Source organism: Brassica napus, chromosome C7 (assembly GCF_020379485.1).
Source record: "Brassica napus cultivar Da-Ae chromosome C7, Da-Ae, whole genome shotgun sequence".
NCBI classification, from domain to species: Eukaryota; Viridiplantae; Streptophyta; class Magnoliopsida; order Brassicales; family Brassicaceae; genus Brassica; species Brassica napus.
In genome coordinates this window covers 18,839,316-18,858,274 of record NC_063450.1, presented here as the reverse complement: position 1 = coordinate 18,858,274, position 18,959 = coordinate 18,839,316, and the positions used below count along the sequence as shown (strand labels likewise).

Here is an 18,959-nt window from a genome sequence, read left to right as displayed (position 1 = left end):
CCAAAAATTATAGGTTGACCTAGAGAGGTTGGGGTAAGAAAAAGGGTTACGGACTCTATTTTTCTGTTGGGCCGGTGAGAATAAGCTTGAACCCGGTATTAAAATAAATAATCGGTTAATTACATCATAACCGAAACAATCTCAGAAAACAGATTCTCTTTTGTCTCCCTCGCATCGCATCGGAACCAAACCCTCTTCTCTCCTCCGCCTTTCTTAAACCTCAAAATCCCCCCTTTCTTATTGCGGAGAGAAGATGGCGATGGGGCGTCTTCTTCTTACGCCCAAACTGAATCCCCATTTCAGCATCAGAGGTGACAACAGAGAAACACCCTTCTCATTTTAATCGATAATTGGTAGTTTTTGTAAATTGAAATCTTGTTTAACAGGTTTCCTACCTTTGACGAGGAGATGGTCTTCTTCTTCCTCTTCCCTGGAGGATGGCCGGGACTCTAAGGCTTCCGCTAACAAGTGAGTGAATACTCTTCTCTTCTCCTCTCCTCTCCTCTCTTTGCCCTATGTTTTGTGTATTGAATGGTCGCTCTCCTTTGTAGAACATTATATTGGCAAAAGCCTAAATCTTTTTGTTATCAAGTGAATACTAGTTTTAGATTTTAATGTGAAGAATAATTGGATACCAAATTTGGAAATGGAGTTTTAACTTATATCCTCTTTCACTTGAGTGGCTTCACACCTTGGCAAAGCAAACTACTTGGAGCTACCAGTTTCTTATTTTTGTTTTATCTTGAATATGTAGAGATATTGGCCAAAAGGGAATGCATTGGTACTCTTTTGGTGGCTTACTCACTAATCTGAAGCAAAAGATTATGGGCAACTTGCCCTTGCTCAACAAACCTCCATGTGAAGAAGGCTCCGTTCTGTCGGAACCACCCATGGTTTCTTCACTAGCTGCTGAGAACAAAAACAGTATCCCTCCTCCGAGTGCAAAAGAAGAAGAGTCTTTAGTCTCTGTAGATGATGCATCTCAAAGTGTTGCTGCAATTGAGATTTCTGTGGAGAAAGTGATGTTAGATAGTAATAGCTTAGACGGCTTGAAGCTTGCACAGGAGAAGGTGTTGGGTTCGTTACAAGCTGAAAGAGTAGATAAAAAGGAATCACCTCAGAAGAAACTCTCCAACATGTTCATCAACCTGCATCCAGATAAGGAGGTTAAGCCTCGTCTCAGATCTGAGGCATTGAGTGACATAAATTCCAGTCTGTCTCGTGATGAGGGTGGTCTACACGTCCCTGTCCAGAAAGTGAAGAATATCACCAAGGAAAACGATCAAAAGAGCGGAGAACTAGTTGCTATTCCTTTTAGAGGAGCCGTTGTACCTGTGGCAGTGAGTAGAGACTCGAGCTTCAAGAAGGTGATAGAGTACCTTCACGCTCCAACTAACAATGGCACCAAAAAGAGTTATCTTTTTTGTGTGACGGAGGAAGAAGAATCCAAAGGACTGTGCAGCCAGGCCACATTGGCTGCTGCTGCTACCAGTGCGAATCAAGAGTCAACAAGAAAGAGTTTGGACGCGTTATCTATCAGAGAGCACTCCCCTAACAGAGTAGTATTGAGGTTTTTGCACGAAGGGTTTCAGAAGACTGACATCGTTAAATCATTTTCTGAGTTTGGAGCCGTTTTAGATGTTCAAGAAGTTCCATCTTTCGAGGGCTGCATTTACAAAGATGCTCTCTTGACTTTTGAGGTTTGTTTCATTCTATCTTGAGAAACGGCTTACATTGTCTTCTTGTTTAAACGGTCTACTTAAAAGTGTGTGTGTTCTTTGCTTTTTGTAGACTAAATCAGCAGTCAAGAAGGCTCTCAAGAAAGGTGTTGTGATGTTGAAACATTGCAGTGCAATTGTTGAGGCAGTTTCTCAGGAAGACATGGTAGAAAGGATACGTATTCCGGATCTCATTGGCGATCCCGACGTGCCTGTTTCATTGGTGAAGGAACCAACCAGAACAGTTAAGATTCATCCACTGGATCAAAGGATAGGTTCGAATCAGATCAGAGAAGCGCTAAGGTTCTGTAAGAGGGACATATCTAAGATCATCTTTGGTTCATCGACAACAGCTGCTTTCGTTGAGTTTGAGGTGTGGTTTATTTTTAGCTTATAATACTCAAAGACCAATTGACCAAAGATAAATCATATGCTTTGTGGTTTGCAGACGGAAGAAGGCAAAGAGAGAGCAGTTGCAGCGCATTCAGTTGACGTGCTCAACAAGAAATTGTTTATCTCTAGGATTGATATACCGAGGACAACCGTTGCAAGAATCTCAAACTTGTCAGGATTAATGACTGGTGACTTACGGAAACTGTGTGTGCCTTATGGGCAGATCAAACAGATGTTTCACAGAGGAAAGGGTGTTGCAGATGTTCATTTCGATATCTCTGAGTGGCCAAACATGCTCACTATTCTCAACAGGTAATACCTGCACATTGCTTCTTTTTTTTTTAAAAATAATTGTCTTGAAGTTTTTGTTTTGTGTGTTGTTAATGATATAGCATGAATGGTAAAGAGAGAAATGGTAAGAAGTGGGTGGTTCGACCAGCGACAACAGTTATACCTAATGAGATTCTGAAGGTTTTGTGGGAAGACCCTCAAGGAATGAGGTATGTGAAAGGTTTGATTAAGGACATGGTGAGAGAGATTGAACAGCCTTTAGATTCAGCTGCATTATCTTCATTGTGCTCAGCTCTTGAAGATTAGAGGATAGAGAGCCATTGTTTTGGTAAAACATCTATCAAAAGAAAACCTAACCACGTAAAGAAAATTTCTAATCAACAGGATTTAATTTAAGAAGCTCTACTCAAATCATTTAATATCAGCAAAAGAATTCTCTAGTGCTTCCAGTACAGCTAACACTAATTATAAAATAATGTCAAACTAGATTTTTAATTAATAAAATAATAAATATTTAGAACTGAGTTTTGGAAAATTATAAAATAATATTTTGAAAATTGATATCTGTATAATTACCTTATAAAGTATACATTTTATATCTTAGTCTTATTGTATTAACATTTTTTCATAGTATTACTTATTGGTTATGTTTTTTTTGTAATGTATTGCATATTAATACTGCTTTTAAGATTATTAATATAGACAATATAAATAAGGGAGAATTGCCTGTGACTCAAAACTTGGAGTCAAACCCAAAACAATACCCCAACTTGGGTTAAAGGCAAAAGTAACCTAAAAGACTATTGAAATTACAACTATCCCCTTGTGACCAAACAAGAAAACGGAATTTTTTTTACGTTTCTACCCCTCGCAAGTCGTCTGTTTAGACGACTTGAAAATAAGTCGTCCAGACGACTTAACTGAAAGTCGTCTGGACAGTTAGTCTTAAACATAATTTAAAAATTTTGTAAAAAATATTTTGATAAGTGAAAAATGGGAATTATGTAATTAACATATGTCTTAGGAGGTATAAATTAAGATATAACAAATTTCAATTGTTTTCAGCATAGATGAGTGAAAGTAGTGAGTCATGATATTCTTAAGTTTATGTTTCATCAGCATATGTTGTAGTATTGTATGTGTTCTTAGGGTTAGATTTTGGAAAGCATTAAAACCGTTTTTGAAAATTTTTAAAATTACTTATGCGTGTTCATTTCTGTGTATAGTAAACACTATTTAAGTATAATTTGATTTTATAACGTGGTTAGTTAGTTAATCTAGTCATTTTAGTTTAGGGGTTCATTTTAGGGTCTAGGACGACTTAATATTTTGTCGTCTGAAAACAGACGACTAAATATTAAGTCGTCTGTTGTACATTATCAGCCAGAATAAGTCGTCTAAACCGGACCAAACCTTAAAGTTTACCAATGTACTTTTAAAGCTAACCGGATTATTTACCCAATATATAAGGTGATTTTTATTTTTTTTGTTTCATTTTTCGCGAAATTCAGAAACCCTAACAGTTCTCTCTCAAAGGCGATTTCGAATTCCCACGATTTCCGAACAAACCATCGTTCTCAACGTCGGCTATCTCACTTCATTTTCACCGTTGTCGCCGCAGCTTCTTCTAACCCTAGCGCCGCCGATTCCTCTAAACCCTAGCGCCGCCGATTCCTCTAAACCCTAGCGCCGCCGCTTCCACTATTTCCGAACAAACCGTCGCCCTCGCCACCGTGGTCACCAACGTTCTCACCGCCGCTTCCTCTAAACACTAGCGCCGCCGCTTCTTCTAAACCCTAGCGCCGCCGCTTCTTCTCTGTAAACCTTAGCGCCGTTTCTCTGTAAACCCTAACGCCGCTAAGTCATCAATCTCGAGGAAAAGATGAACATAAAACGTTGTCTCTATCAATTTACTCATTCTCACTGTTTCACGTTTATTTTTTCAGATCTATAACCGTAATGACGAGTACTCCAACTCCTTCTGCGACTGGAAGACTTGTAAGTAATTTAAGTCGTCTGGAAAGTCTTCCAACTGGACGACTTAGTAGATGACTTAAATATAAGTCGTCCATTTGGAAGACTTTCCAGACGACTTAATTATAAGTCGTCTACTAAGTCGTCTGGACTTATATTGTTGTCTTTGATTATTTTGCAGACAAAAAGGATGGATATTCCAGAACTCCCCCGTAGGTTATACACATCAGGGGAAGAGCCAGAAGCCCACAATAGCATTTCGTATCATACGGATAACAGCAAGTTGCATACTGCTCTTAGGAAAGCTCTTACTGATGACGAATTTGAAGAGCTCAAGGAGTCGAGTTTGGGAGTTTTCATCAAGTTCAAGGAGCAGGGATTTGGTTGGGCTTCAAGGCTGGTTCACTACATGCTCAGTTTCAAGCTGGACATTAAGAAGAAGTATGAGATGTGGTCTCTCGTTGGTCCAGAACCTTTGAGGTTTTCACTGTTAGAGTTTGAAAACCTCACTGGTCTAAACTGCGAGTACATCGAGGACCTTGAGACACCAAAATGTGACGTTACCCCAGAGATGGTTTCTTTCTGGGGGATGCTGGGAGTTCATCTGGAAGCTGGGCCAACTACTGATCAGATAATAGCAGCACTGAAGAGATGCGGGGATTGGTCCAGGGAAGATCGCAAGCGGCTCGCGTACCTCTCCATCTTCACTGGATTCATTGAAGGGAGAAAGTTTTCAACCGCTACACGATCTACTCTGGCAAGGCTAGTGATGGATTTAGAACGGTTTGAGAATTATCCATGGGGGAGAGTCGCGTTTAAGGTGCTGATGGACTCTTTGTGGAACAAAGAAATTGCTGGCTGTTACACCGTGGATGGGTTTATACAAGTTCTTCAGGTCTGGACGTACACAGCTATGCCGGAATTGGGTGCTAGTATTGGTGGTCCCAGAGCAGACAGTCCGTCTCCACCGATACTGGCTTACGAGGGCAGCAGAGGCCGCAGATCAATGAAAGCTGCTATCTTGAGTCAGGTATTTACTTCAATCCAAAAGACTGCGCAGACGACTTATTATAAGTCGTCTGGAAGGTCGTCCAGCTGGACGACTTATAATAAGTCGTCTGGAAAGTCTTCCCAGCTGGACGACTTATCGGACGACTTAATTAAGTCGTCTGGAAAGTCTTCCATCTGGACGACTTATTAGACGATTTATTATAAGTCGTCTGGAAGGTCTTCCAGCTAGACGACTTAGTAGACGACTTATAATTAAGTCGTCTATTTAGTATTTTTTTTCAAATATCTAACTCGATTCTTCTATTTACTGCAGACCCGCGTGATCAACTTTGTTGAGAAGGACATTAGTGAAATGTGGCCAAAATGGGACTCTGAGGTTGAGGACCTGCCCGCGGAGAACATCATTAAAGTCATGTATGAGCGGAGACCGTGGAAGTGGACCATGGATTGCTGGGAAGTCACTGGTACTAAGGTCAATACAAAACCTAAGGTTGTGACTCCATCGAAGAAGGCCAAAGAGATGGTTGTGTTGGAGGAGGAGGAGGAGGAGGAGGAGGAAGACAATCCAAGACCTCGGAAGAAAGCTCGTAAAGAGGCTCCTAAAGTGGCTAGTGAAGAGGCTAGAGAAGAGGCTAGAGGGGTGACCAGAGAGGAGTTGGAAATTATGTTCAAGGGCGTAGCTGACTGCATGAAAAAAGGGTTTAATAAGTGCATGAGGGAGTTTAGGAAGTTGTCCGATAGATTGGAAGCTGTGGAGAAGAAGGTTGGTGTCACCAATCAGGCTACCCCTCCACCTCTAACCAATCAGGCTACCCCTCAAGATAAACAGCCTACCCCTCTTGCCAAAGAAACCGGGGGTAGAAACAAACAGGCTACCCCTCATGCCAATGAAACCGTGGTTAGTAACCAGCCTCCTCCTCATCAAACCAAACAGCAGCCTCCTCCTCCTCAAAAGAAACAGCAGCAGCCTCCTCCTCCTCAAAAGAAAGCTCTTTTATTGCAGAGATGGTTGCCGGAGGATACAGCAACCGAGGCGAACTCGGTAAATAATATCTTGCCGGAGGATAAAGCAGATGGTGTCACCTCCAAAGAGATTGTTGCTGTCACTTCCACCGATCACCAACCGAGCCTCGCTTCCACCGATCAACAACCGAGCCTCGCTTCCACCGAGCCAAGCGATCCAGTTTCAGAACCGAGCCTGGTTGTATTGGACAAGCGTGCAAAGAGTAAACGAGCGAAGAAACCTGCTCCCACTGTGAGATCTCCTTATACGGCAGAGAAAAAAAAAGATAAAGTGGCAGCCTATAATCCATTTCCGCCAGTAAACAAAGATAAGTTGAAGGAACTCGCTGATTGGTTGAAAACTGATCCGTAAGTGATTGCTTTACCCATAATAGCTTGATTTAGTCGTCCAAAACTGATTGCTTTTTTGTTTGCAGTCATTATTTAACTAAGACCAAAGACAAACCACGTACATCACCAACAAGGTGGTACCACTTCCTCCGGACAGCCAGAGGATGGCTGGAAGACTGCGTCAGTCTTCTGCACACGATTTAAGTCGTCTACAAAGTCGTCCAAGTAGACTACTTTCCAGACGACTTAAAGATAAATCGTCTGGAAAGTCGTCTACTTGGACGACCACGTATTCAACAAGATGCGTTGAGTCTCACAACTGAACATAGCGGGGGTGTTGAATACTTGCTTGTTGTTCGAGAAGAGATAGCGGGTACGATGACGGTCGAACCAATTGATGGATGGCATTTCTTTGTCAAAGGTGGCAAAATGGACTGTGTGGTTGATTTGGAACATGCAAAGTGTGATTGTGGTGTCTATGGAGTGGAGAAAATACCTTGCTCTCATGCTATAGCTGCTGGAATACATGCTGGTTTGCATATCTCCACACTTGTATGTCCACTGTACTCAAAGAATTATCTGTATGCAGGATACTCAGAGAATATATATCCTATCGTGTCACAACATATTGAGGAACGAGAATGCTTTCCTCCAGAACTAAAGCGTGGTCGGGGGAGACCGAAGAAATCAAGATGGCAATCTTGGTTGGAGCTATCTAGGATGAGAGGACACAAACCCAGGAAGAAACACAGGGCACGGAGATGCTCAAACTGCAAGGAAACTGGCCATACGAAACCACAATGTACACAACCAGTTGACTAGTTGTCCAGACGACCTAAATTTAAGTCGTCCAGTCTTGATTACCCGTCCAGACGACTAAATTTTTAGTCGTCTAGTGTATTTTATTTTTAGACGACCTTCTACTAAGTCGTCCAGTGTATTTTATTTTTAGACGACCTTCTACTATCCCTTCAAGTGTATTTTATTTTTAGACTACCTTCTACTATCCCTTCAAGTCGTCCAAACCTTCTAGACGACTTATTTGTAAGTCGTCCAGTTGGAAAGCCTTCCAGACGACTTATAATAAGTCGTCCAAACCTTCTAGACGACTTATTTGTAAGTCGTCCAGTTGGAAAACCTTCCAGACGACTTATTTCTTTCAGACAACTTATATATTTACAAATCTATACAAAGACAAGCTGAAATACAAATACTTCGCTTGTTAAAAAATCATGTTCAAATACAAAGACAAGTTCAAATACAAACACAAATATAATCATACATGCCCACGAACTTATCACCATCCACATTTTCTTTCAAATGCTGATCAACAAGCTCCTTCCATATATCCACCGCCATATTATCCCTCATTTTCTTCGCGTTGCACCTAGCAAAGTCTTTAGGGTCAAAGGAGACCCCAAGAGCATGACATTCAATGTACTTTACAACGTACACGCCACAATCACCATTGTTGGCAGTGGGTACACCTTTCAGCGGTCTATCATATGTGTATGGCTCCAACCCGTATTTGACCCGTATTTCGTCGGTGGCTGCGCACTCAACAAGCAGATAAGGGACCATCTGGAGAAAAGGCTCCATTATCGCATCCCATGCGTCTGGTACACTAGATGAAGGTATGTTGTCCCAGACGACTATGTGCCTCTTAGGGATCGATATCCAAATAGCAACCCAATGCTTGTCGTCCAAGTTCACTGGCGCATAGATATCATCAATGTCCTCCCCCCACTTCTTGTTTGATTGGCAAAATAAAGGTATTGATCCGTCATAAAAATTCGACGCCCCACCAGGTAGAACTCTTCCTAAACCTTTGTGATCAGGTTCCGATGTTTTGAAGAGCTGATACTGCTCTCTCCAAGACTGGGAAAAGTTGTGATCCAGGAAGCACATTCGCTCGCTCCTGAAAGCTTGTGGGTTCTCCTGATACCTCTGCCTTAGCACATTAATCCAAGCATCTATATGCTGCATATTAAATATAACAAGTTAGAAGTTACCAGACGACTTAAATATAAGTCGTCTACGTGGTCGTCCAAGTAGACGACTTTCCAGACGATTTATCTTTAAGTCGTTTGGAAAGTAGTCTACTTGGACGACTTTGTAGACGACTTAAATCGTGTGCAGAAGACTGACGCAGTCTTCCAGCCATCCTCTGGCTGTCCGGAGGAAGTGGTACCACCTTGTTGGTGATGTACGTGGTTTGTCCTTGGTCTTAGTTAAATAATGACTGCAAACAAAAAAGCAATCAGTTTTGGACGACTAAATCAAGCTATTATGGGTAAAGCAATCACTTACGGATCAGTTTTCAACCAATCAGCGAGTTCCTTCAGCTTATCTTTGTTTACTGGCGGAAATGGATTATAGGCTGCCACTTTATCTTTTTTTTTCTCTGCCGTATAAGGAGATCTCACAGTGGGAGCAGGTTTCTTCGCTCGTTTACTCTTTGCACGCTTGTCCAATACAACCAGGCTCGGTTCTGAAACTGGATCGCTTGGCTCGGTGGAAGCGAGGCTCGGTTGTTGATCGGTGGAAGCGAGGCTCGGTTGGTGATCGGTGGAAGTGACAGCAACAATCTCTTTGGAGGTGACACCATCTGCTTTATCCTCCGGCAAGATCTTATTTACCGAGTTCGCCTCGGTTGCTGTATCCTCCAGCAACCATCTCTGCAATAAAAGAGCTTTCTTTTGAGGAGGAGGAGGCTGCTGCTGTTTCTTTTGAGGAGGAGGAGGCTGCTGTTTGGTTTGATGAGGAGGAGGCTGGTTACTAACCACGGTTTCATTGGCATGAGGGGTAGCCTGTTTGTTTCTACCCCCGGTTTCTTTGGCAAGAGGGGTAGGCTGTTTATCTTGAGGGGTAGCCTGATTGGTTAGAGGTGGAGGGGTAGCCTGATTGGTGACACCAACCTTCTTCTCCACAGCTTCCAATCTATCGGACAACTTCCTAAACTCCCTCATGCACTTATTAAACCCTTTTTTCATGCAGTCAGCTACGCCCTTGAACATAATTTCCAACTCCTCTCTGGTCACCCCTCTAGCCTCTTCTCTAGCCTCTTCACTAGCCACTTTAGGAGCCTCTTTACGAGCTTTCTTTCGAGGTCTTGGATTGTCTTCCTCCTCCTCCTCCTCCTCCTCCAACACAACCATCTCTTTGGCCTTCTTCGATGGAGTCACAACCTTAGGTTTTGTATTGACCTTAGTACCAGTGACTTCCCAGCAATCCATGGTCCACTTCCACGGTCTCCGCTCATACATGACTTTAATGATGTTCTCCGCGGGCAGGTCCTCAACCTCAGAGTCCCATTTTGGCCACATTTCACAAATGTCCTTCTCAACAAAGTTGATCACGCGGGTCTGCAGTAAATAGAAGAATCGAGTTAGATATTTGAAAAAAAATACTAAATAGACGACTTAATTATAAGTCGTCTACTAAGTCGTCCAGCTGGAAGACCTTCCAGACGACTTATAATAAGTCGTCTAATAAGTCGTCCAGATGGAAGACTTTCCAGACGACTTAATTAAGTCGTCCGATAAGTCGTCCAGCTGGGAAGACTTTCCAGACGACTTATTATAAGTCGTCCGATAAGTCGTCCAGCTGGACGACCTTCCAGACGACTTATAATAAGTCGTCTGCGCAGTCTTTTGGATTGAAGTAAATACCTGACTCAAGATAGCAGCTTTCATTGATCTGCGGCCTCTGCTGCCCTCGTAAGCCAGTATCGGTGGAGACGGACTGTCTGCTCTGGGACCACCAATACTAGCACCCAATTCCGGCATAGCTGTGTACGTCCAGACCTGAAGAACTTGTATAAACCCATCCACGGTGTAACAGCCAGCAATTTCTTTGTTCCACAAAGAGTCCATCAGCACCTTAAACGCGACTCTCCCCCATGGATAATTCTCAAACCGTTCTAAATCCATCACTAGCCTTGCCGGAGTAGATCGTGTAGCGGTTGAAAACTTTCTCCCTTCAATGAATCCAGTGAAGATGGAGAGGTACGCGAGCCGCTTGCGATCTTCCCTGGACCAATCCCCGCATCTCTTCAGTGCTGCTATTATCTGATCAGTAGTTGGCCCAGCTTCCAGATGAACTCTCGGCATCCCCCAGAAAGAAACCATCTCTGGGGTAACGTCACATTTTGGTGTCTCAAGGTCCTCGATGTACTCGCAGTTTAGACCAGTGAGGTTTTCAAACTCTAACAGTGAAAACCTCAAAGGTTCTGGACCAACGAGAGACCACATCTCATACTTCTTCTTAATGTCCAGCTTGAAACTGAGCATGTAGTGAACCAGCCTTGAAGCCCAACCAAATCCCTGCTCCTTGAACTTGATGAAAACTCCCAAACTCGACTCCTTGAGCTCTTCAAATTCGTCATCAGTAAGAGCTTTCCTAAGAGCAGTATGCAACTTGCTGTTATCCGTATGATACGAAATGCTATTGTGGGCTTCTGGCTCTTCCCCTGATGTGTATAACCTACGGGGGAGTTCTGGAATATCCATCCTTTTTGTCTGCAAAATAATCAAAGACAACAATATAAGTCCAGACGACTTAGTAGACGACTTATAATTAAGTCGTCTGGAAAGTCTTCCAAATGGACGACTTATATTTAAGTCATCTACTAAGTCGTCCAGTTGGAAGACTTTCCAGACGACTTAAATTACTTACAAGTCTTCCAGTCGCAGAAGGAGTTGGAGTACTCGTCATTGCGGTTATAGATCTGAAAAAATAAACGTGAAACAGTGAGAATGAGTAAATTGATAGAGACAACGTTTTATGTTCATCTTTTCCTCGAGATTGATGACTTAGCGGCGTTAGGGTTTACAGAGAAACGGCGCTAAGGTTTACAGAGAAGAAGCGGCGGCGCTAGGGTTTAGAAGAAGCGGCGGCGCTAGTGTTTAGAGGAAGCGGCGGTGAGAACGTTGGTGACCACGGTGGCGAGGGCGACGGTTTGTTCGGAAATAGTGGAAGCGGCGGCGCTAGGGTTTAGAGGAATCGGCGGCGCTAGGGTTAGAAGAAGCTGCGGCGACAACGGTGAGAATGAAGTGAGATAGCCGACGTTGAGAACGATGGTTTGTTCGGAAATCGTGGGAATTCGAAATCGCCTTTGAGAGAGAACTGTTAGGGTTTCTGAATTTCGCGAAAAATGAAACAAAAAAAATAAAAATCACCTTATATATTGGGTAAATAATCCGGTTAGCTTTAAAAGTACATTGGTAAACTTTAAGGTTTGGTCCGGTTTAGACGACTTATTCTGGCTGATAATGTACAACAGACGACTTAATATTTAGTCGTCTGTTTTCAGACGACAAAATATTAAGTCGTCCTAGACCCTAAAATGAACCCCTAAACTAAAATGACTAGATTAACTAACTAACCACGTTATAAAATCAAATTATACTTAAATAGTGTTTACTATACACAGAAATGAACACGCATAAGTAATTTTAAAAATTTTCAAAAACGGTTTTAATGCTTTCCAAAATCTAACCCTAAGAACACATACAATACTACAACATATGCTGATGAAACATAAACTTAAGAATATCATGACTCACTACTTTCACTCATCTATGCTGAAAACAATTGAAATTTGTTATATCTTAATTTATACCTCCTAAGACATATGTTAATTACATAATTCCCATTTTTCACTTATCAAAATATTTTTTACAAAATTTTTAAATTATGTTTAAGACTAACTGTCCAGACGACTTTCAGTTAAGTCGTCTGGACGACTTATTTTCAAGTCGTCTAAACAGACGACTTGCGAGGGGTAGAAACGTAAAAAAAATTCCGTTTTCTTGTTTGGTCACAAGGGGATAGTTGTAATTTCAATAGCCTTTTAGGTTACTTTTGCCTTTGACCCAAGTTGGGGTATTGTTTTGGGTTTGACTCCAAGTTTTGAGTCACACTTGGCAATTCTCCCTTATTTATAGATAGTTAAATATTAACAAAAATATACATATATCAATTTCAAACTCCATTTTAAACACTCTTATAGTTATACTACAATGACAGTCTGGTTGACATGTGTGTTAGTCACTGGTATTGTAGTGTGCGTCGTAGTGATCGTGTTTGCTTTCTTTAAAAGGATCGGCTTTGAGTTTTCCATGAAAAATGATAACGACGACAACAAATTCGAAGCAATGCGTGAACGACAGGGGCAACACAATCTTCTATTAGCAAATTTTATCGTTCCTTTTCTATAATCTTTATTTTCGTGAAATTTATGGTTATAGTTCGTTATTTATAATTCTCAGTTAAGGAGATGAAATTGGTTGGAGGTTGTTAACAATGATAAAAGTTTTGGAAATTCTATAATCAATTATCCATAACCCAGTAATGGGTAAGAATATGACTATTGATGGTTCAACTGATGTAATGACCTTTGGTTAAGAGCTTAAGAATAAACACAATGACACTATCCAAGTCATATATGACCGTAAAGTATATGTGGTTTATTTTTTATTTTATTTTTGACAACGAAAGTATATGTGGTTTATTTTTTATTTTTTGTTTGACAACGAAAGTATATGTGGTTGAAACGTTAATACTGCAAAGAGTTAATAAAGTTTAGTATCTAATGAAACTATGACTATACGGTGTTGTACCATGCAAGTGTACATGCCCTTGGTGTTTTTAATTTGTTTCAATGTAATATCTCAAACAATTTCAGTATTTAGGTGGAAGTTCCGATCAACTTCCTAAATCTTATTAAGCATTTCCTGGAAACCAACGCATCTCTCGCGTTTGCCAGCAAAAACGACCGTAAGGTAACTCGGAGAACCTTAATATAGGACTGAAGAAAACCGCCAAAATAAGGGTAAATCTTCTGGTTATCCGTTGACTTACAACTTCTACAGCCAATAATCATCCGCCATGTGTCTATTAGGCATGTGTAGAAAAAAGAAATAGACAAGAAATAGAGAAAGAGCCTTTGGACACATTTTGAAGTTTCACTTTTTTTTTTTCCTTGCGTTACCTTCCTCTTCAGCTAGCTGACACATAACAAAACACGAAACAAGAAAATAACAAAAGAATTAGAGAAAAGCCTTTTGATTTTATTTTTTATTGAAACAATTTGGAAACACACATTTCGTTCTAAAGTTTGTAGCCAGGTAATTTAATTTAAACTTATATATATAGTCCTTTGTTTTCGTTACGCAAGTATTGTTTTTTTTGTTCTTAGTTGTTTATATATTCCTCTTATATTTGCAGAAACTCATAGCTCTTGGAAATCTTTATGATTCGAATTCTTTGTTAATAGAGTTTTATCTCCTCCCATAACATGTAAGTTCATTTGATCAATTTCTTATGCTTTTTATTTTATAGTAGGATTTACCCGGAAAAAATCTTGCACCGATCTCTGCATTATATAAACTTATGTATAATCATGTTATTAACATGGATAGAGAATTGTAAGCAAAAAGAAGCATAATTTCTATTTAAAAAAAAAACGATTTGTGAAAAAGTTTATGATTGCTTCACGCGCAATTTAGGTATGCATCTGCAAGTTGAAGATTACCTCAACAATGAAGGGTTTCTTAAAAGGGTTGAGGTACATTGCTCGTATCTTCGGTTAGTATTCGTTTATTAATATATGTGTTTGTAATTATGTATGGTTACAAATGGAACAGAATCTCAAAGATTATAAAAATGGTTGCATGCAGAAGATGAGAAGGAACCAGAGATACAGATTGGAAACCCGACCGATGTCAAACATGTTGCTCATATAGGATGGGAAGGGCCCTCTGCTACGACCCCAAGCTGGGTACATATTACCTCGTACACTATCTATATTAATATAGATTATATTTTGGTTGTAGATAAGCTCATATTTTTCATTGTATTATGCAGATGCATGAGTATAAGTCTCCAGTGGCGGAGTCAAAAGGAAGTTCCAACAAGAAAGAGAAGCAAAAGAACAAGGGGAGGCGTAAATCATCTACAAACACAAACAACTCACCTTCAGAGTCTCCATCAAGAGTGGGCGGATCAACGAGGCCATCAAAACGCAGAACGGGTAAGCAGAGAGAGCAGAGCACGGGTGAAGGGTCAGAGTCAGGTACAGGGATAGACTTACCTCAACAGAATGATCAGTCCTTGGGACAGAAAAAATCGAGGCAGAAACGGTCAAGAGGTGGAGGAGGACGAGGCGGAGAACCTTCTCAATCTGCTGGACCTGCAAAGTCAAAAGAAACAGATATATCTGTGCGGGCGGTTTTACCTTGTGTGGGTCTTGGAAGTTCTACAGGAAGATGAGAGGTGAGAAAAGGAGAGTTTTTCTTGATCAAGTTTAGACTAGAGTGGTGGTTTTGTTTTTCTTCTCATCATCTACATACCTTTTCCTTTTCTGATCTCCATTTTGTTGGAGTTGCATTTGTATAACAAGACCAATGTTTTTGTCAAGTGATTTACAAGAAAAGAGAACCCTATGATGATAATGAATCTGGATGTGTGACTTATGCTTTTTGCTTAATGATTTTGGTTGCTCTATAGAATATTCCGTCACCTTTATATTGTGTTTGATTCTTGAAATGATTTAAATCTTGTTATACTAGTATTTTTTTTTGTTTAGAAAAAAAAAGAAACTAGTATTCGCTTTCTAGTTTTTTTTTCTGAGGTTAGTTCGCAGATTCACTCAACAAAAGGTGTTATTCTATTAGTATAAGAATTGAGTCTAACATCATTAGACTTGAATTGTTTGTTGAGTTTACATATGTTATGGACTTATGGTAGTCTTCTTTTTGAATGTCAAGCAAGACTTTTTTGCAAAGCTTTTAACACAAAAGCAAAAAAAAACTGTTTAGATACTAAAACTTAAACTTGTTTAAAATAATTATTAGGTATACAAACGAGACACCATTAAATGATCACATATCTGAATAATGTATTTAAATCTAGATAAACAAATATTAGTTTCATGATAATATTCATGAACTAGTAAATTTTATGTTGATAACACCATCAACATAATTCTGAATAATGACATTGTGTTGTCAAAAAAGAATGAAAAAAGAACTTTCAAAATGACATTGCTTGAAATGGCATTTGAGTCTTTGACTCAAACATGTATATTTTGGATTAAAATTATTATTGTTAGATATTATGTAATGTGTCCGTCTGATGTTCACGTTTAGCTAGATTCAGGTCACCGTCCACAATAGACTTACCCATGATGAAACACATTTTTGGTTCTAAAATGATAAACTCCAACTAGGAGTATTGTTTAAACTTACACTGTCAATAAACTAGTAAAGAGAAGAGACGAGTTTTCGTCGGTGGGTCAAGACAAAGACGTGTTTTATTAGATCAGTGAGTCGAAACCGAGTTACAAAAAGGGGAAGAGAACAGAGGAAAAAGTCCGGCGAAGACAAATTCGTCGGACCGTACAAGTCGGCGAGATGTAAGATGTAAAACCCTAATTCTAGCCGAAAGTGAGTGTAGTAATTTGCGGATCACCTCCTTGTTGCCTTGTCTCCTCCTTTTATAGGTGAACGCTCGTTGACCTAATGTGTCTTGTCTTGATGGGCCTCCTCAAGTAATTGGGCCGACTCATCGGGCCGTCGTGTCGGGTCGGCGAGCCGACGATGTTCAGTCAATCATCTCATCGACTAAAAGTAGTCTGGAGCCGAGCCGAACACCGGCTTTCAAGTCGACGAGCCGATCTTCTTTGTTGTAATCATGTGTCTGGGTAATTGTCTTGCGGGCCTTTTGGGAGGGCTAGGCCCATACCCAACAGTAAGTCCCCCCAGTTCGCTGGTGAGTAGCGTAGCCGACTCAGCGAATTTGACAGTAGGGTTTGCGAGACAATTATCTCAAATCTGTGATTTCAATCGACTCCTCGACTATTCAATCGACTCCTCGACTGTGCAGTGGACTTTGTATGCTCGCGTTCGCGGATCTGACTGATTTGATTTTGATGATGATTTTTTTTATTTTTTATTTAAACCGGTGGTTAGTTCCGGTTTTGATTTGAACCGATTTCGGTTCTCCTCGAGAAGCTGAAAAGTCGCGACGTTTGGTGAGCTCCACGCGCCTTAATGGGCCGACTCTAGGCCCATCTAGGTCTAATGATGACGCCTCGGGGTGCGATGTGCTCCTCTCTCTATAAATACCCCTCTTCCTTCTCATTTTCTCCACTCTTCATCCGGCTCAGGTACTTTCTCTCTCTAACTCTCCACTTATCTCTCTAACTTTGTAGTCTTAGATCTGAGAATGTCGTCGGGCGGTAGAGGTAAACTTTCTAGGGCCCAGAAAGGGAAAGCCGCGGTGAATGCACCCGAATCGAGTCCTGCACGTGTCGTCGAGTCGAATTCCTCGCCCGATTTTGAGACGATTCATCGTGAAGCAATGATAGATACGGAGAATATGGACACGCCCCAGCGAGTCCTCGTTGCTGATTCGGCGCGGCAGCTCCGCGAGGAGAGAGAAAATGTAACATTAATTTTGAGAGACGGCCAGGGTGGAGCTGATGTCGGAGAGACTTCCCTCCCCGATTTTGTCCCGTGTTGTTACCATCCGGGGGGAATCTTCGAGGATCTTCCGGCTTTGGCGGTTGAGCAGATGCGTCCTTCTGTCGTAGAGGGACAGTCATGGGAGAATATCGAGGAGACTCGTTCGACTCCTAGTAGCGTGAAAGCTTTATTGAGGGAATGTGAAGGAACCGGGGTGACCTTTTTGATCCCAACTACATCTCAGAGGCCGTGGTCCCCTCCTTTGGGATTTCAGTGCGTCTATGAGTCATACTTTCAAGATGAGACCAAACATTGGTTTCCAATTCCTCGACTCGTTACGTCTTATGTGAGACGTCGTGACGCGGTGATAAGTCAATTTTTCAATGGCGCGTTCCGTACCTCGGTGGCATTGATGGTGACTGCGGCGGAGATCGACATTTCGATGAGTGTTCGGACACTCAAGGAGTTGACCTATACGAAGTCCATGGGCGATGGTTTATTCTCGATCCAGATGAGGCCTAACTACAACGTGATCGTCGATCATCCGTGTAGGACGGCACACTGGCGGCGTTTCTACTTTTACGTCAAGTCTGACAGTTTTGCCTTCGAGGAGCCGCCCGACGTTTCCTTTTGATTTTTGTGGAATCATAAACTCGGTAGAACGCTGTTGTCAGCTCATCGACTTTCTCTTTTCCTTGTTTTCTAATGAGTTTTCGTTTATTTGCAGTTGATCACCCGGACACGGCCTCTTATCCGGAAGATTTCGTCTCTGATGCTCGTGCAGTCGTTTTGCGCGTCAAAGTGAGCTGGAAGGATATCACCATCGAGAGGATTCGACGAGTGCTTGACAGAATCTCGAGGAGTAAGTTTCCTCTTGCGATCACATGTTTTCTTCCAACTCATGTCAGTTCCGAGATTTATCTGAACCAGCTTGCTGATCTTTTTCAGAGGATTGGAGGTCTGATCTACTGCCTTTGATTACCGGTAACAAGCGGCGGTTTTCGATATTCAGTAGCGCCGAGCAAAAGATCATCAACGCAGCCAGGGAAATGAAAGAGCTTCCAGACTTGAGTGCATTAATCAAGAAAAAACTGAGCGAGGCGAAAAAGACATCCTCTGCGACTCCTTGCGAGACAACTCTTAGTGGGACGACTCCTCGCGAAGAGACTCCTCGCGTGAAGACTCCTCGCGTGAAGACTCCTCGTGGAGCAATTCCTCCCGCTCCTCTTCCTCTTGTGGTTTCCCCCGGACCGTCTACAGGCCCGGCTAACGTCGACTCTTCGAGGGAGGATCTCACATTGATCTCTGAACGAGAGACTGCTGAACCATCGGTGACTGGTGGTAATAAGAAGAGATCTGCTCCTGACTCCTCTGCATCAGCTGCTTCTCAAGCGAGGACTGAATCTGATGGTCCTCCAAAAAAGAAAAAGAAATAAGAGAGGAAGAAGAAGAAATCTGTTGAGGAACAGTCGGAGCCTGCTGAAGGCGCCGAGAATTGTGAGACTGTTGTCGAGAAAGGTTCTTCTCGCGATGCTGCAGCTCGGGGAATCGTCGACTCGGACAACTCCCCGTCCATCTCTCTGAAGAAGAAGAAGACTGCCCACAGTCATGAGTTGTCTACTCCGGCTGCGTCTGCTTCTGCTGCGAAGATTCCTCTAGCTGCACCTCGGACTCTTGTTGAAGGCGGTTCGGCCTCTGAGGATCGTCGGGTCAAATTTCATGACCGCGTGGAGTTCAAGTACGTCGGCGA

The 18,959-nt window shown here is 41.7% G+C and overlaps 2 protein-coding genes across 4 annotated transcripts; both read left to right on the top strand.

The window, feature by feature from the left end:
* Window positions 1–118: 118 nt before the first annotated feature.
* On the top strand, window positions 119–13,073 carry BNAC07G08130D. Of its 3 annotated transcripts, none has more exons than XM_013862251.3 (7): window positions 119–311; window positions 387–468; window positions 755–1,700; window positions 1,792–2,091; window positions 2,167–2,423; window positions 2,504–2,611; window positions 12,844–13,073. In XM_013862251.3, exons 1-7 carry the CDS (start codon window positions 254–256, stop codon window positions 12,959–12,961), a joined length of 1,869 nt encoding a protein of 622 aa, XP_013717705.1. In that variant the 5' UTR covers window positions 119–253; the 3' UTR covers window positions 12,962–13,073. The 3 variants fall into 3 exon arrangements, with proteins under 3 accessions (XP_013717705.1, XP_013717707.1, XP_013717706.1); XM_013862253.3 differs by having other exon boundaries at window positions 12,807–13,073; XM_013862252.3 differs by lacking the exon at window positions 12,844–13,073 and having other exon boundaries at window positions 2,504–2,842.
* A 231-nt stretch (window positions 13,074–13,304) lies between these two features.
* LOC106417938 (CRIB domain-containing protein RIC5-like) lies at window positions 13,305–15,876 on the top strand. The gene is made up of 5 exons (XM_022705366.2): window positions 13,305–13,870; window positions 13,971–14,042; window positions 14,252–14,330; window positions 14,423–14,523; window positions 14,610–15,876. The coding sequence occupies exons 3-5, from the start codon at window positions 14,285–14,287 to the stop codon at window positions 15,012–15,014; spliced, it is 552 nt and encodes a 183-aa protein (XP_022561087.1). The 5' UTR covers window positions 13,305–13,870; window positions 13,971–14,042; window positions 14,252–14,284; the 3' UTR covers window positions 15,015–15,876.
* Window positions 15,877–18,959: the final 3,083 nt, after the last annotated feature.